Source organism: Salvia splendens, chromosome 3 (genome assembly GCF_004379255.2).
Source record: "Salvia splendens isolate huo1 chromosome 3, SspV2, whole genome shotgun sequence".
NCBI lineage: Eukaryota > Viridiplantae > Streptophyta > Magnoliopsida > Lamiales > Lamiaceae > Salvia > Salvia splendens.
The window spans coordinates 36,236,802-36,260,474 of NC_056034.1; the positions used below are offsets into that span (position 1 = coordinate 36,236,802).

Consider the following 23,673-nt stretch of genomic DNA (forward strand, 5'->3'; position numbering starts at 1 on the left):
GAGGTGCATGTCTTATATACATGTAACCGAATTAAATTCCTCTGCGTACTAAGGTCTTGGACAACGTCGCCTGTTGTTATATACTCTTTGATAAATCTCTATTGATAAGTAAGGTTTTTCATTTAAAGTCATGCTGACAAGTGTTATTTTGAATTTGTTTCCCTTGATTTCTAAGTGGAGATTTCAAAATTGTTTATCCCCCCTTTCTGTTCCTATGTTCTAATTTCCCATCCCTAGTCACGGTTTCCTTGCTTTGCTATCTTTTGCAAAGTGTGGTTGTGGCACCGACGCTTTGGTATACCACAGTATACCAATTAATTATTATATATATAAATAGAGATGATCCAAACAAGAATGCATCTAGATCCAGAAATGCTGCCCAAATCTTGGCCATAGGATTAAGTGATCTAATAGTCAATAATTGACCTAAAACACGGAAAGTCATTATTATTTAGTTTTAGGTCATTTTACAAAATCTGAGTTTGATGTCATTTTTAGTTCATTTTAGGTCATTCATTATTAAAATGACCTAATTATAGGTTAACAATGACCCAAACATACCCTCCGTATGATTTTGTTATGTGTTTTTGTATTAAAATCTAGTTTTACATAGATTAAAACCCTAATATTTATGTTATATTTATACTAAAATTTAAAAATAGAATTCTCTATTATACAAAAATAAAAAAGAATCAATCCTACATATATATTGTGATGAAGTTTAATTGTTTTGGAATTTTTTGAAGTAGTTGAACACTAGAATAGTTTTTTTTTAATATTTTGAGTATAATAGATTTTTTTTAGTATAACAAGTATAACGGTATGCCGTGCCGCACCGCAAAAGTATGACAGTGCGGTATACTGAAAACACGGTATGATAATGGTATCAAAAACTACGTTACTGAATTTCTGATATACCAAAAAATTCGGTACGATATCGGTATGATGTTTTGTCATACCATAACTTTCAGTACGGTATACGGTATGACACCCACTTTACGGTATATCGTACCGAACCACCCTTATTAAATGCCGGTCAACAAAATTACTCATGCGATCATCATTAACCCCGCCACCCGCTAGGAGACTTTCGGCCTTAATTCGCAAGCTCGGTCAAGCAAGATTTGTCGGATTCCGCCGGGTTCGGTACACGTGAGGTTAAACAAAAAAAAATGAAATGCCAATTCTCGCATTGCTCTGTAGTGCAGTTATGGCAAAAAGCGACCTCAACGAAATACAGAAGCTAACCGCGCAAACCAACCTATTCCAAAACTCAACGCGAATCAAGAGATACCGATCGAGATTCGAGATCACAACCGATCCAAATACAATGCTAAAAGCAAAGAGGAATTGAGAAGCAGTAGAGATAATAGAGCAAGTAGAAGCACTAGCTGTTCTCTCACTAGAGAGAGATAAGGTCCGTGTATGTATCCCTTTTAATGTTTAATTTCCTTCCGCAAATTAGCACATTTGGTTTCCTTATGTTTCATCTCCTTCCCAAAATTATACGATGTGCAATCATATTTTCCTGCAAATAGTTACATTATTAATATGATTAGACGATTTTCTGCATTTATGTAAGATTTACTCGTAAATGGAATGTCAAAAAAGGTAAAGAACCCACACCAAAAATAAATGAATATCAAGATTCTACTCTGTGGATATATTTCTAGCAATTATACTTTCTAACTTATGTTTTAATTACTTGATTTGCTTTCTCTTTTAGCTTTTTTTTTTATCGAAATGCATTATTATACTTTCTATACTTATGTTTTAATTAGTTGATTTGGTTTCTCTTTTAGCATTTTATCGAAATGCATTTTAACTTGTTGCTCTCTAAGAGATGAAGCAAAATTCTTTGATAGTGTTGCGTCCCGTTTGTTTCTTCATTTTCCTGGTATGTATTTCTGTAATTCTTAAACACAAACCATGTTTTTTTTAAAGAAACCATTAGTTTGTTATTAAGTTGATGGAGTGAGATTACAGACTTGTCAATTCAAAAAAATATTCATTGGAAATTTTGTAGTATTTTGTTGCACAAATTTGTTGGGCTTTTTTGAATGATACTATTAACTTCTGTGTAGATACTTGTGGTGTTATCTTTGGCTGCTGTGTTAGTCACATTATGGTTCAACAAGGTTGTACCAATCGAGAAGGAAGTGAAGTTGATAGCTCACAACATCAATCAAGATTTGATATCACAAATTCACAATGCAGCTGCATTCTTCTCTCCCAACAATGCTTCAGCCGTCAACATTGCCCGAATTTTGAGTTTCTGTTTGGATGATAATGATCCCCAATTGACAAATATTGAATCAAAGGTTGCTGTAGTATATCCATAATGAGTTCAATATACAGTTTTTCATAGTTTCTTTTTGTGTTCTTCAATGATGCAGGTGGTTCCTGCACTATTTCAAGCCTTTTCTACAATTCCATACCTGTCTCAGATTTCTTACATTGGTTTGAATGGCCTATTCTTCGCGTATTGTAAAGAAGGGGACGAGCCTTTTGCATTATACTCGAACTCAACCTTTCCTGCAAGAAAAGATGCAGAAGAGAAGAAGTACACATGGTATTTGCAGCCTGCAAATCGTAATACGGGGAAGATATATGGAGTGGCGACTAAGTTTCCCGCACCTGAACTGGTTAAAAGCAGCTGGTTACGAGGAGCCTTGAATAGCACAAATGGATACGCCTCAGTGGGGAGTGGGTGGAAAGATTCTCAAAATGTTCTGCTACTTAGCACTGTTCCTTTGGATGGAAACGGACTAATTTCTTTAGGCTTTCGTGTGAAGCCTCTGGTTGATTTCTTGGTTGCTCAAATGACCTTTTATGATGGAAGCTTGTATTTGTTTACAAAGGATTGGAACGTGACCATTAAAGGCTTCCCAAGCAGTCGTGTCAGTGTCATCTTGGATGGAGATCAGGTTTTGTTTCAGGTGTCAAACCCCGATGATGGCCAGCTCCAGACGGTGGGAAACGTCAGTTGCAACGAAGAGCGTATTTTGAGCATTGGAGGGAACAAGTATGTGCTCAACTGCTCACCAGCCAAGATTGCTGGAGTTGAATTTGTAAGCATCATCTATGAATTAATATTAATTCGTTTGAGAAATTTGAATGCATATATTTGTGGTTTTTGGTGTGTCAGGTGTTTGTGTTGGCTCTGGCACTTGATAAGTACTCGAGCCTAGTTCACAAGAACATAAGATTGTGCTTTGCTCTGATAGTTGTAATGGTTGGTGCTGTGGTGATCACCATATGCATTTTCGTGTCACTGATAGTGGAAGCTGCTAGAAGGGAGATGTCACTGTGTGGCGCGTTGATAAAGCAGATGGAATCAACCCAGCAATCGGAGAGAAAGAGCATGAACAAGAGCCTCGCTTTTGCAAGTGCAAGCCACGACATTCGTGCCTCTCTAGCAGGCATAAGCGGCCTCGTAGAAGTGTGTCGCACTCAGCTTATTAAAAGGGACCCTTGCACCTCACAAGTCCTGGAAAATCTGTTGCAGATGGAATCCTGCACGAGGGACCTTTTAGGTCAGCTTTTTTCTGAAACCAACCATAACATGTGTGTGTTTTCTTTCATGTATCACATCCAATTGATTTTATTGATTTGTTCAAGGGATATTGAACTGCATCCTTGATACGAGCAAGATAGAAGCCGGGAAGATGCAACTTGAGGAGCAGGTGTTCGATGTGGAGCAGCTTCTAGAAGACGTGGTTGATCTATATCATCCTGTGGGCATGAAGAAAGGGGTAGACGTAATCTTGGACCCGTGCGATGGGTCCATCGCAAGATCTTGTTGGGCTAGAGGTGACAGGAGCAAGCTGAAGCAAATATTGAGCAACTTACTTAGCAATGCTGTCAAATTCACCACAGAGGGACATGTGAGTGTTGGAGCTTGGGCAAGAAAACCTTGCCTCGAAAATGAAATGCTTGGCTCCACTCAAATCAACTGCTGCCTGTTCAAGATTAACAGACCAAACAACCAATCAAACAGAGATCCTAACTGCATGGATTTCACATTCGAGGTGAACGACACGGGAAAAGGCATTCCAAGGGAGAAGAGAAAATCTGTTTTTGATAACTATATCCAAGTGAGGGAAACCGCGGTGGGACAGCAAGGGACTGGTCTAGGCCTCGGGATTGTGCAGTCCCTGGTAAGAAATATCAAAATGACTTTAGTTTATTCCATTCATCGATTGATTTGCTTGTTTGAATCCTAGGTGCGCCTAATGGGGGGAGAGATAGGGATCATGGACAAGGAAGTTGGCGAAAGAGGCACTTGCTTTAGATTCAACGTGTTGATGACAGCACGCCCGAGCACAGTCGATTTCTGGGAGCCTAAACCGCCAAAATCGCGAGTGGTGCTGCTGTTGAAGAGCGATCAAAGGAGCAATGTGTTGCAAGCCTTCATGAAGAGGCTCGGGATCAAGGTGCATGCGGTGAAGCAGCACCAGCAACTTGGTCCTACTTTGAAGAAAATCAAGCAGAAAATGATGAACCTATCAAACCATAGCTGTAACAGCTCTTCGAGCTCCAGATCAGTCCCTTTGAGCAGCCTCGATGGCGTTGATCAGTCTGGAATGGTGCTGATGGTGGTGGACACGCGCGTGGGGCCTCTATTGGATATCAAGAGAGAAATTGGGGATTTCAGAAAGGATATCAGGTGCTATACTAGGGTGGTTTGGTTGGATTCGCCTGATTTTGATCAGGACGAGCTGGCTCCGCCAGATTTGGTCATCTCAAAGCCGTTTCACGGATCACGTTTGTATGAGACAGTTGGTCTATTACCGGAGTTCGGGGGCATGGGTACGAGGAGAGGGGGTGATAGTTCACCTGCGGTTGGTAGTGCAGAGGAGGAGGTGGGGAAGCCATTGGCGGGAAAGAAGATACTGGTGGTGGACGATGATCCCGTGGGGCGGAAGATAGCTACATTTGTGGCTTGTAGTCTTGGTGCGGTTGCTACATGCTGCGAGAATGGGGCGGCAGCATTGCAGCTTGTATGCGAGAGGCTCAAAGGCGGGGAATCGGGTCGTTTCGATTGCATATTGATGGACTGCGAGGTACCATTTTTACAATGAAGCTAAGCTTTATATCTCTAACTCAAAAGAGAAATAACTCAATAAACACTAGTGAAGATAAAGCAATTTGATCAATATGAGTTATGATGAGTGGTGAGTAATGTTGTGGTTTGGCAGATGCCAGTGATGGAAGGAAGTGAGGCGACTGCGAGGATTAGAGAAGCCGAGGGCAGTTACAACGTTCGAACAACGGTAGTAGCATTGAGCGCCGGAGACGAGATGGAGAGGAATGGGATGATGGAGGCAGGTGTGGATGCCTACATCACAAAACCACTCAATACCAATAATCTTCTCCGGGCTGTGTTACCACTATTTACCACTTCCAGAATGTCAGAATCACCAATCTAAGCTGAGTTTTTCACACATAATTGTGGATTGCAAATGTTTTTATACATGCTTGAATTCAGATCAAATGCTCCTATTTTTTAGCCTTTCTTATTTTGAGATACAACTCTCACTCATCCACACTAGATTACTTGAGAATTTTTTATAGTTCATGTTTCATATCTGAATCACACATCATAAATGGGAGAAAAAAATTTATTTCCCCAACCAAATGTATTATCTTACTCTGGCCAATTTTCCTCAACAGTTGATGAAAAATATGAAGGTGTGATATAGTCATGTTTTGTAGTATCAATGCTCACTTCTTGAAATATTTTTGGGATCTATGATATTTGTTCTAGGTACTGATCACATATTTCTCTAATATTTTTTGCTATTGAAAATATTTGGTTGATGCATATTACAGTTTGTATCTCAAATACCTGCACTTTTAAGTTTATGAATTACGTTAATAACATACTGAAAGCTACATAATTTAAATATCTAAAATTACTATTAAAAATAAAATAAACTCAATTATTTGAATTTTGATTGTTTGGTGTTGTATTTATAGAACGAAAAATGAATAAATAAATACTATAAAATGTTTCACGCACGACGATGGAGCTGCTGCCGAAGTGGGATCAGACCCCACACCTAGATTTACGCCTCAACTGCGGGGCCATTTGTGTCACGATCGCACTTCCTAAGGATAGAAAACACGGTTGATCGCGACTAATGAGGGAATTAAGAAGCGGGGAAGAAGAGGGAAACGATCAAGGGGTACGACATGTAGATCAAAAGGCGAAATTCCATTATCAAATCAAAGTTTCAAATCACGAAGTAACATAGTGTGAATGACATAGTTCAACAGAATACAGAAAACATCAGAATTTTAAAACTTGGCATAGCGGAAGCATTTGAGAGTTGGCTACTACTATGTATGAAGACAAAATAGCAACCGGAACATTTATTGAATACTGTCTTTGTCCAAATGCTCAACATCCTCCGTCCTCGTCAGCGCTCAACCTGCACATATGGAAAACATATGCAGGGGCTGAGTACTTGATGCACTCAGTGAACTCATGCCCAAAATACATTTCATCAATAAAGTTATGTCAAGCCACCGTTGAGTGAAACTCGGGTTTTACTTTAAAAATGCCGAGAAACACTAAAATCATTTCCTCATCATTTCAAAAACAATCATTTCTCCTTGATTTACTTAAGAAACTGTCATATCTGTTCTTTAGGGTGCCGTGTAAGGGGCCAATTACCACGAGCACGAAAACCGGCCAACCCGTTCGATGACTCACGGTCCTCATCGTGTACACTAGTCCGAGTAGGGACGCACCCTTGCTAGGACCCGAATTCGATTAAACTCATAGTAGGGACTCACTCCCCACTAAGCAATCATCAACATCAACATCAATCTCATCAACGTCCTGTGAACGAGAATGTGGCTGCAAACTCGTTCACTAGACCGGCCGACCCAAAAGACGGCTCACGATCCCCATTGGTGTACACTAGCCTGAGTAGGGACTCACTCCCCAGTCAGACCCGAATTCGATTTCAATAGGTCTAGTAGGGACAACTCCCTTGCTAAACAAACAGATAGGCATTTCTCCAAAACAAAAACATGGCATGACATACCCTTTGCAAACTTTATTTTTCCTCAAAAACATATTTAAAACATAACTCATTTTTCTGTCAAGGTCGAGCATCATCATATCACATCCACAAAGTTGAGCAATTCACAACCACTCAAAAGCTATCACTTTCACAATCAATTCACAACATATGACCATCACTTTCACACCTTAAACACATATATCACATCGTCATGGAATGAAATAATACTTGGCAATCACACTTAGAAAGCAATTCATCACTTTAAAAGATGCTCAAACCGGATATAATAAATCGCAAGCTCTTGAAAATAATTTAGTTCGAATGCTCACAAAATACTTAGTTAGAAAGCCCACCTCAAAAGCTTAGGATTTCCGTAAACAGTTCCTCGTTCCGACTTTTAGCGTGCGTGCGAACCACCTTTTCAGAAAATACATAAAGTTCACATCAAATCTCGGTAACGAAGGTATTTAGAATGCATGCACTCTAATTTAAGTCTTTTATTTCGTTTTCTCGGTTTTCGTGTATTTTCGATTATTCGGCGGTCGCCCAAGGCGTCGCTTGCGGCGCCGGTCGGCCATTTACGCTTATAACTCCTTCGTTGACTCCTCATAATTTTCCTCCACGATGTTGGAATAAATTCCCAAAAATTATTTAAGCGTATAATTAAATTATCGCAACTATTTCTCTTCGCAATTTTATTTATTTCGCACTTAGAATAAAATTATTCGCCTTTCGAAATTCTGGGATTTAATTAGTTTGGCCCAAAGATTTAATTAAAAACCCAATACTTAATTATTTACCTCACCTCTTACTTCTCATTTAATTTAAAAGCCCCAATTAAACAAATAAAGGAGCCCAATCTAGCAACCATCCCATTTTAATTAATAGGCCCAAGAAAACAGGTAAAGGCCCAAATTCTTTTATCAATACAATTGCCCAATTTTGACTCCCATTTTCCCCAAATCGGTCAACTCTCTCTCCCCCTATCTTCTTTCTTCTTTCTTCTTTCTTCTCTCTCTACCCGCCTCCCTCAATCGCAGAAGCCATCCCCCTTCCGTCGCTCTCTCTCCGGCTCGACGCCGCCGTCGGAGCTGCCGCGGCGGTCGCCAGGAAGTCGCCAGCTGCTGCTGCCTCGCCGCCTCTGTCCGTCCGCCGTCGCAGAGTCGCCGGGAGAAGCTGCTGCCGCAGCGAGGAGGAACGCCGCCGTCGCCCGCTGCAGCTCGCCGTCGGCCACCGCTGCTGCTCCGTCGGCGTCGGTCGTCGCTCCTGGAGTGGAGGCAACCCAGCCGCTGGAGCGGCCACCCTCCTGCCGTCTCCGGGAGTCCAGCCGCCGGCCAGGCACCGCGCAGCCCCGAACACGCCCGGAACCACCCCGAAACGTCCCGCAATATATGTTATCATTATAAAGTTAAGTTCTTTTGTGTTTTTGATTTCATACGGCAACTATTCGATTTGTTTCAATTGCTAAATTGTTGAGTTGGTTAAGGAAAAGAAAATTGTGAAATGATGTATGATAGAGATGCTAAGACTCATGCTTTGGGGATTAGATATAGATTATACCTCAAACAAAGATTGAACTTGGTGGTGGATGAGCAAGAATGGTAGCAAGGTCTCTTCTCTCTCGGCTCTTCTCTATCTCTCGGCCCTCTCTCTCAATTTTTTTTTGTGTGAAGTTGTAATGTGTATTGGGAAGAGTTAGGGAAGAGGTTTCATGAATAAGTACTGTGTGACCTTTGGTTTGTAGGATTAATGAGGAAGATGGAAGGTTTGAAAAGGCGGAGGGTCTCCATGAACAAAGGAACCGGCAGAGAGGGAAGGAAAAAGAAGGAAGAAGAGTTCTTGGGCTTACCCCATTTTCTTGGAGAGATATTGGGCTCCAATTAAATTAATTACATGTTGTTGGGCTCAAATGTTGTAAGCCCAAGTTGGTGTTACTATTATTATTTAGTGGATTTAAAATAATTATGGTCCAAGCTATTTGTAGACAATTGGACCCTAATTAAATTTGAAAAGCCCAAAATAAATACATACTTTCCAAAGCACATTTAACGAGAAGCATAACATGACGATAATATTTTATTATTATATTTTTTTTATTCATGATATATATTAATTTAGTACTTAAAAAGTACGGGTGTTACAATTTGGCTCCCGGATAGCCTCCCCTCTTCCATAATATGGCCAAACCAGACCACAATCCGACCCCACGCGGCCCAAAATGTGGCTGCATTGCATGTCTCCTTATGCATTTAAGTGTAATACATATGAAAGAGGCTCACATTTAAGATAAGAAAAGAATTCATAATAATATTCACAATAGGTTTTAATAAAATGTTCTTGTATATAAAAATTACTTTGTTAAATGTTGTTGTAGGTATGTGAATCTTTGTTAAAAGTGAATGTTATCATTCATATCGCCATTTATCCTTTATTTCAGTACCTTTTTCCTAGTATCTCAAAATTATAGCCAATGCTAATGGAGCATACATCTTGCCACAATAAGTACTTCTATAAAATGTGTTCATAAATCAAATTAGTACTAACAATTTTCCATATAAAGTACATCATATATTTCGAGGAGAGTTCAATTTTGGTTCCTCAATAGTCAATAATATCTGCAGCTAGCTACATCTCTTTCCTCTGTATAAACTGCACAATATCAACTTCATTCCAGGGCATCAAACAAAAAAAAAATCTACCCAAAGATTTACAGAAATACAGTTACAAATACAACAAAGTGTAAAGCCACATTCATGGACTTAGCCAGGGAAGCACTTTGGGGGACGAGGGTAGCCGCGCCATTAGAACCTCAACTCCTGTATATCTGTAACCTGCACGCTTGTGTAAAACCAGACATGCAGGCGTTAGTTAGCACAAGAACAGAAAGATCATGTAAACCAAGTTTTCTGAAAAGAATATTACCAGAAGCGTATGTTCAAATTGGGCACTACGTTTCCCATCTGCAGTTACATTGGCCCATCCATCAGGCCACATTCGATCACGCCAAACACCTACGAGGGAGGTGATTTAGGATGCAATGAGAAAAGATATTAAATACAGAGCTTCAACCACGGCATAAGTTTAACAACTAGACAACTACCTGAATATATCATACGTTCAATCGTAAATGTCTGGCCCGCCTTCATAACTCCAACAGCCTTATTTCCTGCTCCAGTTAAGGCTCTATGGGAGAGTGAAGTCACAAGATGATACAGAATGATGATGTATAATATTACTACCTAAACACTCATATCAAGAGTCGTATTAAAAAATATATCAAGAATTCGTTCATCTCATGTCAAACCATTTTTCGAAAGCAACTCTGTGAGACATATACATGCCTTATCAAATACCTTCACAAAGAAATATGTTAAAAATAGTAACAGTCCAACTTAATTTTGAGGATACTTGCATAATGGGGTATATTTGGTGCACATTGGAAGAGCTCACCAATACCATGACCACAATAAGATCTCGCCTGTAGCACATATCAAGATTTTCAAAACTTAAACCAAAAATTAATAAATAGAGAAATAAGAAAATGCTCATTTACCACAGAGAATCCAGACATAGATGCATGACGGCTAATAATATCTCCAATTTCCTGAAAACGTACACCAGGTTTAACTACAGAGATTGTGAACAGCACACAATAAACAGCCAGGAACATGATTCCAGATAAATGAATGAACTTATCAAACCCACAGAGTAACTAAAAGCGAAAAAAATTTGAGTATGCATTGTTGTTTGAGTGACAGTGGGAAAGTATATATGAAGATGGAGAAAGTCATAAGAGAAGTAAGTGGATAAATGATGAAGGTGATTATTTGCTCATACAACAAAAACATTTTTAAGTTCATCTACAATAATAAAACAATGATAACACTTACCAGCTGCTATTGCATTATCCAGGCATTCAATAGTATGCTGAACCAGCCGTTTAGATGCTTCATCAACATTACCCACGAAGAATGTTTCATTCAAGTCAGCTACAAAAGCAAGAAATTTTCAGTGTCTTATGTTACAATAACAAATTATAGCTATCACCTAAAGTTGGCTATGAGTTTCCTTACCATGTACCCCTTTATAATACACACTCACATCAACGTTTACTGAAAAGTATACTTGGAACTGAGTAAGAAGGAATTTTCTTACAAAGATAATTACCTAGATCTGTCACTATCATTATGCATGATAAACACCATGTCGTCTAAACTTCCCACATTGAATTCAGAAGAAAGGAGTTGAGTTCCTGGGAAAATTACTTTTCCTGAGGTCATGAATCTAAGTTCTTCAGCCAAGAACAAACAAGTTAAAAAGTAGAAGAAAATAATGTGCTGAAGGTTCATAGGACACAAACCCCGAGATATACATTAGACACTAGCTATAGCGCAAGTAGGATAATCAAATACTACATCCATCACATTCTAAGTGAAGCATTGCCCGTTCGGCATGACTTTTATGCAGTGTTGTTTTGTGAGTTAAGTAGAGAGAGAATAAAATAGAGAGATTGATGTTTCCATTTTAGAAAATGTGCAATTAGAGTGGGACATTCCAAAAAGGAAAACATGTTACTTTGAATGCGACGGAGAGAGCATAATGAGAAATGGATTTAAAGGATCAGCTATCATGGTATATGATAGTTCTTGGTTGGGTTTATGGCATACCTTGCATCAGGAATCCCATGGCAGATAATTTCATTCACTGACCTAAGACAAGTAAGAGTTTGATTCTTGATGATTTAGGACTAAAGAGTGGTAAGCATATGAAAGAAAATTCAATGTAAGAAGTACATACGTGCAGCAAGACTTTGGAAAGAAATTATAGTTCAATGGAGATGGATATCCTCCTGGAGGAAAAAAAAATGACCATAGGAAAATCATATATACCATTTAAAACAATAAAAGTCTTCACAGTACTACGAAATATAGTATGAAATGTGAGGTATGTCTATCATACCAGCAGCAATTGTTGCTTCATGAACCACAACATCAATTTCATCTGTAGTAATTCCAGGTTGTATAATCCGAGCAGCAGCATCCAAAACTTCCCTAGCAATCTGGAGATAATAATGAAAGGTTTAGCATGGATCCATATATTGTTTATTTGATGTATAACAAGAAAAAAATTGATGTAATATGTTTCAGTTGCACATTTACCAGACAAGTTTCTCTCATTCTCTCAATTTGATCTGGAGTCTTGATCTTCATAAATTACATCATGAAAAGCAAGTGCAGAAACGTAATCAAATACAAATCGAATACAGCTTCAAATAAAATAGATTACAATTGCAGAAACGTAATCAAATTACGAACCAGAAAGAAGCAGCTTCTCGGGGAAGCTTGAGTTGTACGCACTTGGGGCACCTGTCAGCAGAGCAGCAAAAACCACCAACATTAACAGTGCACAGTCATAGCAAAATCCAGTAAATTAACCATAAATTAAATATATAAATAAATAGTGGAAGAAGAAATATTGATCATACTGGAGATGAGCATGTTTGGCACATCTAGCACACGCTAAGCCCACCGCATCTGATCCTGATCCACCTGCCATCTCTTTTCCACCCACGGTTTATACGGGAAAATCGCATCGCTAGGCTAGTTTGTCTTTAAAATAATGAAAATGTAAAAATCATGGATTAAATATGTCCGGTCAATGGATTTTGACCAAATAATAAATGTGACGAGACATTTAATTTTGTGAAATTAAATGATATAGCGTCGATCTACATTTTACGTAGACAAATGTAGTATATTCACTTTCTCAAATCCGATTTCCGGTGAGTGAGAAATAGTGGATTAAAGTTGGGCATAATTACCTTTTAATTAAAGCTTGGAGTTTGAACTTAGGGAATAATTAAATAGTGTTAATTATTCCACATTGGAGAAGTAACACATCTTTTAATGTGTTTAAATTAAGTGACTTTATGCTACTTAATAATTATAGTGGACCAAGATGGGTGAAATAGTCCACACGCGCGCCGCCGCCGCCCGTGCCCGTGCTCGCGGTCGCGGGCCTCGGGCCCGGGCCCGGTCCCGATCTTGGACTTGGATCTTGGCAATTGGTCTTTTGGCTTGGTGCTTGGGCTTGTCCCTAGCCCAAACTTAATCTTTTTATACCACCGCAGAGTCAGCAATCCAAGTGGCTTGACACGTCGTCAAGCGTGGCACAGTCAGAGCTGCCACGTGAGAAAAGCACACGCTCCGTACGCGAAAGGCACACTCCTGCCACACGCTCGTAACCGTCGGCGGTTACGAATCTGCCATGATGAGCCTTCATGGCTTGGTTGACCCTGCATGGTGGCTTGGCCTATTCTCTCTGCATTGTCTTTCTGTCGAAGCTCTGCCCTCTCTTCCATCCAGTTCGCCGGAGCTCTGTTGATTGCGGTGCTGCATCACCAAAGACGTAGCCGTTTTACCTTTGGGGACGACACGCCAAACCGAGAGCACTACCCGGGCGTATCTCGTCTTGCGGGAAGAGGCCTCCTCGACTCGGCTAAACTTATTCACGGTTACTGTTTCAATTTAAGTTGTAATTTTTAGTTCAGTTTCTCCTTTTGTATTCCTTCTTTGGGTTTGTATTACGCCCGACTTTTATCTCTTGTAATCCCAGAAACCAACAATCCCAAGACGAGATATACACTACAGAAGACCTTAGACTTTCAGAAAACGAATTAAAAAACTTTCGAAACTTAAACCTTTGCTGGAAATGTCGACCAACGTCAACACCATCTCTGCCACCACTCCGACCACTGCCGCATCCACCGTTCCGGCCACCAACGCCGCCGTCACTCTTTCCACTCCATCCACCGGTGCATCTGCCAATGCATACACCATCTCCATGATACCGACCCTGGCTTCCCAGCCGCCTCATCAACTGTCCCATGGGTTTGGGACAACCCTTTTGGGGTGTCCACTGGTTCCACCTTTGGTGGTTCGGTTGGTTCCACTTTTAGTGGTTCCTTCGGATCCTTTAATGGATCGAGTGTTGGTGCCTTCTGGCTCAATACTAGTGTTGGATCTTTCGGGATCAACACGAATGTGGGGGGCACTATGCCCAACCCGAACTTGGGGGTTCTATGCCCAACCCAACTGTTGGCTCCTACGGGGGCAAAGGGATATGCCCCTTCCATGAGGTCAATCAGGCACCAATGGCACCAAAAATGATGCCACCTGCCGAGAAGCCACCAAAGTTTGGAGGATCTGACTTCAAGCGGTGGTACCAAAAGATGTTGTTCTACTTGACAAATTGGGCGTCGCCAACTTCCTCACGGAAAACGAGCCGCCCGCGCCAAGCGACCAAGAGACTAGGCTCGAAGTCATGACGGACTATGAAGCTTGGAGAAAAGGGGATTATCTATGTAAAATTTTTATTTTAAGTGCATTAGATGATAACCTCTACAATGTATACTCCAATGTAACCACATCTAAACAAATGTGGGAAAGCCTAGAAAAGAAGTACAACATAGATAATGCTGCAGGTACTGAACAAGTTGTAGCATCCAAGTTTATGGACTACAAGATGGTCGACTCTCGACCTATCATGGAGCAAGTCCAAGAGCTCCAAATGATCATCCACGCATTAGTGGTTGAAGGGATGACCTTGCCCGACAAATTCCTAAGGTGCACGATCATTGACAAGCTTCCTCCTAGTTGGAAGGACTTCAAGAGCTATCTCAAGCACAAGCGAAAGCAGATGACCCTTGAAGACTTGATCGTAAAATTGCGCATTGAGGCTGATGTGCGTAAAAGCGACCAAAAGGCTAAGGGCTTCACCCCACTTGAAGCCAAAGCCAATCGGTTGGAGCGCGGCAGTCCCTCCAACAAACATCCTCGCCCAAACCGTCCAAATGACAAAGGGAAGGGAAAGCAGCCTTCAAAGAAGTTTGAATGCGACTGCTACAAATGTGGCAAACCAGGCCACTTTGCAAAGGACTGCCGCAGCAAGAAAAAGAAGCCGGCTGCCCACGTCGTTGAGAAGGAGTTCAAGGACTGGGACGATAACGACCTCATTGCTGTGATCACTGAAGAGGTTAACCTTGTTGATAACAAGGGTGGCTGGAACATCGACACCGGCGCTACTGCTCATGTCTGCTCAGATAGGAGCAAGTTTGTCTCCTACACCGCGGTTGAAGGAAGGAAGATCAACATGGGGAATCAAGCATCCTCCGAAGTCCTCGACATCGGAAATGTGATCCTCATGATGACGTCTGGCGTCACAATAACGTTGAAGGATGTGCTGCATGTCCCGGACATCCGCAAGAACCTAGTGTCAGGATCAATACTAGTTAATAAGGGGTTTAAACTTGTATTTGAGTCTGATAGGTTTGCTTTGTATAAGTTTGGAAAATCCCTCGGAAAAGGTTATGTAACCGATGGGCTTTTCAAGCTTAGTGTGTCAACTCGCAGTGTTGCAAAGCTATTGGCTAATAATAATAAAGCATCTACTTCCTCTTATTTGACCGAGTCTTCAAATTTATGGCATTGTAGATTGAGACATGTAAATTCAAAAGCCATTAAAAGATTAGTGAATTTAGATTTACTAAAGGCTAATGAAGTGGATACCCAAGATAAATGTGAAATTTGTCTTGAAGCAAAAATGACTAAGTTGCCGTTTCACTCGGTGGAACGAAACACAAAACCCATTGAATTAATTCACACGGACGTATGTGATTTAAAGATGGTGCAAACTAGAGGTTGTAAAAAGTACTTTATCACTTTCATAGATGATTGCACAAGGTATTGCTACATTTATCTTTTAAGAAGTAAATATGAAGCAATAGAAGCGTTCAAAAATTATAAGAACGAAATTGAGAATCAACTTGGTTGTAAAATCAAAACGATTCGAAGCGATAGAGGAGGCGAATATGTAGCCCCGTTTGAGGAGTTATGCAACGCAAGTGGTATAATTCATCAAACAACTACTCCATATTCACCACAATCTAACGGTGTTGCAGAACGCAAAAATCGAACTCTAAAAGAGATGATGAATGCACTGCTTCTGACTTCAGGATTACCACATAACATGTGGGGGGAAGCTGTTTTGACAGCCAACTATATCTTGAATAAAATCCCTCTCAAAGGAAAAGATGTTACTCCTTATGAGTTGTGGAAGGGAAGGAAGCCATCCTACAAATACCTCAAAGTGTGGGGGTGTTTGGCAAAGGTGATGGTTCCTCCGCCCAAAGAAGTTACAATCGGACCTAAAACGGTTGATTGCATCTTCATTGGATATGCACTTAACAGTAGTGCATATCGATTTGTTGTTCACAAGTCTGAAATATCGACTATCACAGTAGGAACAACAATTGAGTCGAGGAATACTGTATTTCTCGAAAATACATTTCCTTGCAAAGACAAGGAAAAAGTCTCAACCAATTCTGAGACAAGAATTGAAGAAGCCACTAGTTCTAAACCAGTGGAAGAAGAAGCCACTAGTTCTAAATCAGCGGATGAGGAACCTGAATCGCGCAAGCGTGCAAGGCCCGATCCAAATGATACAGTACTAAAACGTGGTAGTAGGGTCAGAACACCAAAAACATTTGGTCCTGACTACATTGCTTTTATGATAGATGAAGAACCAACATCTATAAAAGTAGCCTTCGATGAATCCAAGTGGCTTGACACGTCGTCAAGCGTGGCACAGTCAGAGCTGCCACGTGAGAAAAGCACATGCTCCGCACGTGAAAGGCACACTCCTGCCACACGCTCGTAACCATCGGCGGTTACGAATCTGCCATGATGAGCCTTCATGGCTAGGCTAGCCATTCCACTGCATTAGACACACATTACACAAGCATAAGCTCTCTCCCTCTCTCTGCATTGTCTTTCTGTCGAAGCTCTGCCCTCTCCTCCATCTAGTTCGCCGGAGCTCTGTTGATTGCGGTGCTGCATCACCAGAGACGTAGCAGTTTTACCTTTGGGGACGACACGCCAAACCGAGAGCACTACCTGGGCGTATCTCGTCTTGAGGGAAGAGGCCTCCTCGACTCGGCTAAACTTATTCACGGTTACTGTTTCAATTTCAGTTGTAATTTTTAGTTCAGTTTCTCCTTTTGTATTCCTTCTTTGGGTTTGTATTACTCTAGGCTTTTATCTCTTGTAATCTCAGAAACCAACAGAAAATGTACTCATTTTGTTATCTATTCCACATATGGGAAAAACGCCAATGTCAATGGCGTGTATATAAGTAAAACGCCAATGGTAATGGCGTGTCTTTAAGTAAAGACGTCAGCGTGGATGGCGTTTTATACTGTCTTCGTATTTCACCCGTATTTTCTCCAAATACAGTTTAAATAAAACACGCCACTCAAGTTGGCGTGTTTAAATGAAAAACGCTTCTAAGGTTGGCGTGTTTAGGAAATAAGAAACGGCGAAACGAATTGCGTCTTTTGGTAAAGACGCCATCGGGGTTGGCGTGTTATAATTAGAGAGTAAAGACGCCAACACGAGTGGCGTGTTTACACAGAATCGTATAGCCGCCTCATCCAGATCGCGAATAAACGCCAACCACACGCTTCGCGAAAACTCATCCAAAGCAGCGCCCCTCTCGTCGCAATTTCACTCTCCTCTCCGTGATTTCGCCCTTTATTCATCAATCGGTGCTTGTTTTCCCCAAATTCGTATATTTTTTTCGATTAGTATGCTTATCTTTTACATTATTAGAGTAATTGTTGGATAGTTAGCTAGGGTTTGTAATGGGTTGTGAATTGAGTTCAAATTGATGTTGCATTGTTAGGGTTTAAGTGAATTTGTGTATTGTTGAGATAGTTGAGATATTGATGTTTAGCTAGAGTTTAAATTTGATTATAAACCTAAACCCTAGGGTTGTTATGGCTTAAAAAGTGGACAAATTGATTTGGTTTATGTGGTTTTTGGTTTATTTGGGTTTTATTTGGCTTATAAACCTAAACCCTAGTGACAAATTATTGATGTATATTGTTTAGTTTGATCTGTTTAATTATTATTAAGCATACTGGCTTGTTTGAATAGCATTATTGTGGATTAATAGTTGAGATGTTGGAGTTTGGTTAGGGTATAAATTATTGAAATTGTTTAGGTTGATGTATGTTGTTTAGTTAAAATTGTTAATGTTTTGTAGTTAAATTGATGTATGTTGTTTAGTTAACTGATGAATTGATGTAGTTAAATTGATGTATGTTGTTTAGTTAATTGATGAATTGACGTAGGTGAATTGATATTTGTTGTTTAGTTAAAATTGTTATAGTTAAAAATGTTAATGTTTTGAATTGTGAATGTTGTGTAGGTGAACTATGGCATCATCTTCAAGTGCTCACCGAAGACTCTTATGTGGTCCTGAGGACCCCTCCGTATTATATCTGCAGAGACAGCACGTCTCGAATAACATATGGGCAGGAGTGCCATCAGAAGATGTACGATGCAGAAGGTACGAAGGAATCATTTGGGATGTTCCCATACATCCGCGTGTTATGGCTGTAATTGACGAGATGGGGTTTGGCGGGATGTTGAGGTGTGGTCAACTGAAAGACATTGACCACCATCTTATCACCGCATTAATTGAACAATGGAGGCCAGAGACTCACACGTTTCACTTTCCAGTCGGTGAAGCGATAGTGACTTTGGAAGACGTGGAGGTCTTATGGGGCCTCAAAGTTGACGGGGAAGCTGTGACGGGTTATATCCCCAGTAAGGATGTCGGCTATTGGACGCAAGCGTGTCTGGATTTTCTAGGCTTTATACCAGATACTGTTGAGCTGAAAGAACTGGTTTGGAAGCAGACGAGTTTATCAAAACAACTGAGGGTTGAGTTGAATGATGACCACGACCGGTACATATACGTTCAACGCGCCCGTGTTTATTGTCTGCTATTACTTGGTGGTCTGTTAATTCCGAACGCCTCCGGTAATAAAATTCCATTCTTCTACCTTCAATTTTTCATGGATGTAGGACGTTGTGGTAGCTATAGCTGGGGTGGTGCGACTCTTGCCTACTTGTACCACAATCTTTGTGAAGCTGCACTTGCAAAGAGGTCCGATGTCGGAGGAGCTCTTACTCTGTTACAGTTGTGGACTTGGGAGAGAATCCCAATTATTAGACCGACGATGCTAAATCTCGTGCCCATAGACTACGTACCATGTGCAATCGCGTAAGTTGTTCACTAAATATTTGTTTTTAAGCATTATTTTTATTAATTTCCGTGTTATTCACTCATAATTTAATTTTTGTAGATGGAATGGTCTGGCCTCTTATGTGAAAGCACCCGGACATTGCATTGAAACTTTCAGAGATAAATTCTCTAGAATGCACGCCAACCAAGTAATTTACGTAACCTAAATTGTTGTTTGTTTGCTGTTTTGATTGAACTTGTTTTGACTAAATTTGTTTCATATTTAGTTTATTTTGCGGCCGTATGTCATGCGAACTCTGCCGGAAGTTTGTGTTGCCGGTCGTCCTATATGGACGTCGATCACAACACTTATTTGCTGGAATATGGTTGAGCCACACTTGCCACAGCGAGTGTTGCGACAATTTGGGATTGTCCAACCGTATATCCCGCTTGTCGACCGGTTCCACGGAACTGATTTTGCGAAACAGGATCGGCGAGGCAAAGCTGGCCGGAATTGGGTTGAGTGGCACGCCGCTCATATACAAAATTGGGATAATAGACACAACATGGTGTGGACCGATTCGGAGTACTCGATGGAGCCTATAGCAACTGATGAGTACATGGATTGGTTTCGCCGGATAACCGTTGTGTACCTAACAAAACCTAGAGTGCATGCTCAGGATGGCTTCCATGAAACGTCGTCCTCTCATAACTATGCGGTAAATTGAAACAACTAATCATTATTTAAATTCATATGATGAAATGTAATTAACATTGAGAATTGTAGGTGGGGACGCTTCACAAAATACGGTAATTTCTTAGGGAGCAAGACATGACAGGACGGTCAGATTTGTTCACCATTTCGAGGATGGTTGAAGATGGTCTCCAGATATCTGGAAGAGTTAAGACGATGGACTACCGTCCTTCCCAGCGCTCTGAGCTGGACATTGACATGCCCATGCGGCAAAAAGGGAAGCGGCGTGGAAAGAAGAACGCTGGTGGAGAGTCGTCATCGGCAAGGATGGATACTCAGTTGGGTGATGAGTCCGATGGTGATTTTATGGCTCCACCTCCACCAAGATCTACCGTTCGGGGTCGTCACTCTGTCAGCCACACTGGTGGTACAGGTGAAGATATCGGTCTCAGTGATGTCCACCAATCTCCACCACGGTCTTCTGTGAGAGACGACGTTTTTGGTATTGATTTATAGAATGTCGTAGTTCAAGATACTCCTCCGTCTAGAATCCCTACCTCCAGAATCGGGAAGGGAATCCGTGGTCTGTTTATGCGGAAAAGGCGAGACCCGTGAACATTACTTTGCTATTTTTTGTTTATTTATTAAGTTGAACGTTGTAATATTTATAATTTTGCTTGTTTATTCAGTTGATCATTGTAACTTTTCAACAAATAGTTTTGCTTATTTATTGGACTGAACATACTGGAGTGGAGTATTGGACTGAACATATAGTTTGTGCATAATTTTATACTTGGGGCGATTCTGCTCAAGATTTCATCCACGAAAGACAGCCATTCTGTATTGACTCGCCCTTCCGGTTGGCGTGTTATAAACACCGCCAATGATGTTGGCGTCTTTTTTGGAAAACGCCAACCGTGTTGGCGTTTTATACTTGGCGATTTCTGCTCGAGATTTTAGACACGAAAAACAGGCATTCTGTATTGACTCACCCTTCCGGTTGGCGTGTTATAAAAAACGCCAATGCTGTTGGCGCCTTTATGAAAAGACGCCAACTACATTGGCGTGTTATACTTGGACAATTCCGTTGGAGATTTTAGCCACGAAAAACAGACATTCTGTATTGACTCGCCCTTCCGGTTGGCGTGTTACAAAAAACGCCAATGATGTTGGCGTGTTTTGAAAAACAAAAACGTTTTATACTTAAACGTTTCAAATATTGGTAAAACATATATCTATTAAGTACACTACAATATATACTATCATAACAACCTATCAAATATTGGTCAAAAATTAGATATAATACAACATATAATACCATAACAATTTGTCAAAATATTTCTATTAATTACACTACAATATATAATACCATAACAATCCATCAAATAATTATATAAATTACACTACAATATATACTATCATAACAATCTAACAAATATTGATAGACTAATGTTTGGAAGAATGAGTCAAAAATTAGATATACTAACCGATTGGGAGGACTAATGTTTGGAAGAATGAGCCAAAATCAAAATCTACACGCTTAGATCAACCACCGGGTCGACCCGAGCAAGGGAAAGTGTTTTCGCATTTTTGGGAAGGGATATTGGTTAGGGTTCACGATTTTGGGGGAGAGCTGGGGAATATGGTTCAACAGAAACACGCTGATGAGGTTGGCGTGTTTATGTTAAACACGCCAATTCCATATGCGTCTATAATTAGTAAAAACGCCAACTGTTGGCGTTTTATTACGTAATACGCTAACCAGGTTGGCGTGTTTTATTTAAACTGTATTTGCAGAAAATACGGGTGAAATACGAAGACAGTATAAAACGCCATCCACGCTGGCGTCTTTACTTAAAGACACGCCATTACCATTGGCGTTTTTACTTATATACACGCCATTGGCATTGGCGTTTTTCCCATATGTGGAATAGATAACAAAATGAGTACATTTTCGTTATTTTAAGGCAAACTAGCCTAGAAATGCGATTTTCCCCGGTTTATACATAGTAAATACTTACAAACAAATACCATTAATCAACCATCGCGTTTCAAAATGAAAACACTGCGATCATTACCTTTAGCTGTATGATTGCCGAGGTCAATTCCAAGTCCATGATTTTTGCAGATGGAGGGTCTTAACGATGGTAATCGATAGAGGTAGTGCAAGAATGGCTAGACATATTTGTGTCCAGATAATGATATATTGTTCTCTTATTTTTCAGTGTATAAATTTGTGTACAGTAGAGCTCCTTTTATAGGAGAAGAATGTATCTAAGTAAGGAAGAAATAAATCTATTCTAGGCTATACATTGTGATATCAATTATGTGTATCAATCATGTAATCTCCTTTGATTCTATGTTTTGATATGATTTTCTTCCTTGTATAGTTTGACACTCTCCCTCAAGTTGAATAACGGCATCTCCGATATTCAACTTGCCCAGAACTTCTTTGAACACCTTAGGATTTACGGCCTTGGTAAGTATGTCTGCAAGTTGTTCTTCTGATCGGACAAATGGAAACTCAATGACCCCGTCTTCAAGTTTTTCTTTGATGAAGTGACGATCTACCTCTATATATTTCGTCCTATCATGTTGCACTGGATTTTCGGAGATACTAATTGCTGCCTTGTTATCACAGAATAGTCTGCTTTTCTGTTTAGGAGGAAAGCCTATTTCCGTTAGGAGTCTTCTTACCCACATGATTTTCATCAAACCACTCTTCATCCCACAGACTCGGCATCTGTACTAGATAGTGCAACAACTTTCTGCTTTTTGCTCATCCATGTGACCAAGTTTCCTCCTACAAAGGTAAAGTAACTCTCCTTGCCTAAATTCACACACAAGGTTCCTTTAAGATATCTCACAATTCTTAAGGCTGCATCCATGTGGTCCTCTTGCGGTTGGTGCATAAATTGACTCATTACTCCAACAGCATAGGCTATGTCAGGCCTTGTGTGAGAAAGATAAATCAACTTCCCTACCAACCTTTGATATTGTTCTCGATCTGCTAGTTTTGCTCCTTCACAATTCTCAATCCATGGTTGGTCATCATGGGTGTTTCTGCAGGCCTGCACTCCAGTAGGCCTGTTTCTGCCAACAGGTCTAGTACATACTTCTTCTGCCGTAGGAAGATCCCTCGTTCTGATCTGAGTACTTCTATCCCCAAGAAATATTTCAGTGCACCGAGGTCCTTCATTTCAAATTCTTTGAAGAGATTCTCCTTTAACTTCTTGATTTCCTCTCTGTCATCTCCGTTAATGATCATGTCTTCGACGTAGATAATCAGGCATGTCACCTTGCCTTCTCTTTTCTTCAAGAAGAGTGTATGGTCAGAGGTACTCTGCTTGAAGTCGTGTTTGAGCATAGCCTGATAAAACCTTCCAAACCACACCCTTGGAGACTGTTTTAACCAGTGCAAGGTTTTTCTGAGTCTACAGACCTCACCACTTTCAAACTCGCCGAAATACCCTGGAGGAGCTTCCATGTAGACCTCCGTTTTCTTATCAAGTTCTCCGTGCAAGAAAGCATTCGTAACATCCAATTGATGTAGTGGTCAATCTCTACTTGCGGCTACAGACAGCAGTGTTCGGACTGTGCTTAGTTTCGCCATTAGAGAGAATGTCTCTTCATAGTCAACTCCGTACACTTGAGTGTATCCTTTGGCTACCAATCTTGCCTTGTATCTCTCGATTGAACCATCCGCTCGCCTCTTGATAGTAAACACCCAACGACATCCCACAGGTTTCTTCCCTTCAGGCAACATACACCTTTCCCAAGTTTGATTGTGAATCAATGCATCATCCATCACTTTTTTCATGGCTGCTCTCCAATGCTTATGTCTCATTGCTT

The 23,673-nt window shown here is 40.5% G+C and overlaps 2 protein-coding genes and 1 long non-coding RNA gene across 5 annotated transcripts; 2 read left to right on the forward strand and 1 right to left on the reverse strand.

Annotated features, from left to right (window-relative positions):
* Nucleotides 1-1,804: 1,804 nt before the first annotated feature.
* Nucleotides 1,805-5,654, forward strand: LOC121793777 (histidine kinase CKI1-like). Its single transcript, XM_042191809.1, has 7 exons — nt 1,805-1,897; nt 2,085-2,321; nt 2,397-3,071; nt 3,149-3,536; nt 3,622-4,160; nt 4,227-5,066; nt 5,202-5,654. The coding sequence occupies exons 1-7, from the start codon at nt 1,844-1,846 to the stop codon at nt 5,430-5,432; spliced, it is 2,964 nt and encodes a 987-aa protein (XP_042047743.1). The 5' UTR covers nt 1,805-1,843; the 3' UTR covers nt 5,433-5,654.
* A 2,355-nt stretch (nt 5,655-8,009) lies between these two features.
* Nucleotides 8,010-9,057, forward strand: LOC121793879. Its single transcript, XR_006049186.1, has 2 exons — nt 8,010-8,444; nt 8,782-9,057. It is a non-coding gene; the product is annotated as an uncharacterized LOC121793879 (long non-coding RNA).
* Nucleotides 9,058-9,545: 488 nt separating this feature from the next.
* LOC121795842 (methionine aminopeptidase 1A-like) lies at nt 9,546-12,627 on the reverse strand. 3 transcript variants are annotated; one of them, XM_042194475.1, is made up of 13 exons: nt 12,523-12,627; nt 12,353-12,403; nt 12,197-12,241; nt 11,997-12,096; nt 11,835-11,886; nt 11,672-11,746; nt 11,111-11,151; nt 10,928-11,026; nt 10,591-10,664; nt 10,446-10,515; nt 10,138-10,203; nt 9,960-10,048; nt 9,546-9,875 (listed from the first exon to the last, which is right to left on the reverse strand). In XM_042194475.1, exons 1-13 carry the CDS (start codon nt 12,544-12,546, stop codon nt 9,789-9,791), a joined length of 873 nt encoding a protein of 290 aa, XP_042050409.1. In that variant the 5' UTR covers nt 12,547-12,627; the 3' UTR covers nt 9,546-9,788. The 3 variants fall into 3 exon arrangements, 1 of the variants encoding a protein (XP_042050409.1); XR_006049645.1 differs by lacking the exons at nt 9,546-9,875; nt 12,523-12,627 and having other exon boundaries at nt 9,967-10,048; nt 10,138-10,220; nt 10,591-10,641; nt 10,928-11,741; nt 12,353-12,503; XR_006049646.1 differs by lacking the exons at nt 9,546-9,875; nt 9,960-10,048; nt 12,523-12,627 and having other exon boundaries at nt 10,183-10,203; nt 10,591-10,641; nt 10,928-11,741; nt 12,353-12,503.
* Nucleotides 12,628-23,673: the final 11,046 nt, after the last annotated feature.

What these genes read in the sequence shown, in the direction of transcription:
- LOC121795842 (XM_042194475.1), bottom strand. Translation starts at nt 12,546, where the DNA reads ATGTGCCAAACATGCTCATCTCCA. An exon ending in CGAGAAGCTGCTTCTTTCTG is followed by an intron (nt 12,242 to 12,352) that starts GTTCGTAATTTG and finishes TAATTTATGAAG; the next exon opens with ATCAAGACTCCAGATCAAAT. An exon ending in AAATATACCCCATTATGCAA is followed by an intron (nt 10,204 to 10,445) that starts GTATCCTCAAAA and finishes TAACTGGAGCAG; the next exon opens with GAAATAAGGCTGTTGGAGTT.
- LOC121793777 (XM_042191809.1), top strand. Translation starts at nt 1,844, where the DNA reads ATGAAGCAAAATTCTTTGATAGTGTTGCGTCCCGTTTGTTTCTTCATT. An exon ending in CTGCACGAGGGACCTTTTAG is followed by an intron (nt 3,537 to 3,621) that starts GTCAGCTTTTTT and finishes GATTTGTTCAAG; the next exon opens with GGATATTGAACTGCATCCTT. An exon ending in TCGGGATTGTGCAGTCCCTG is followed by an intron (nt 4,161 to 4,226) that starts GTAAGAAATATC and finishes TTTGAATCCTAG; the next exon opens with GTGCGCCTAATGGGGGGAGA.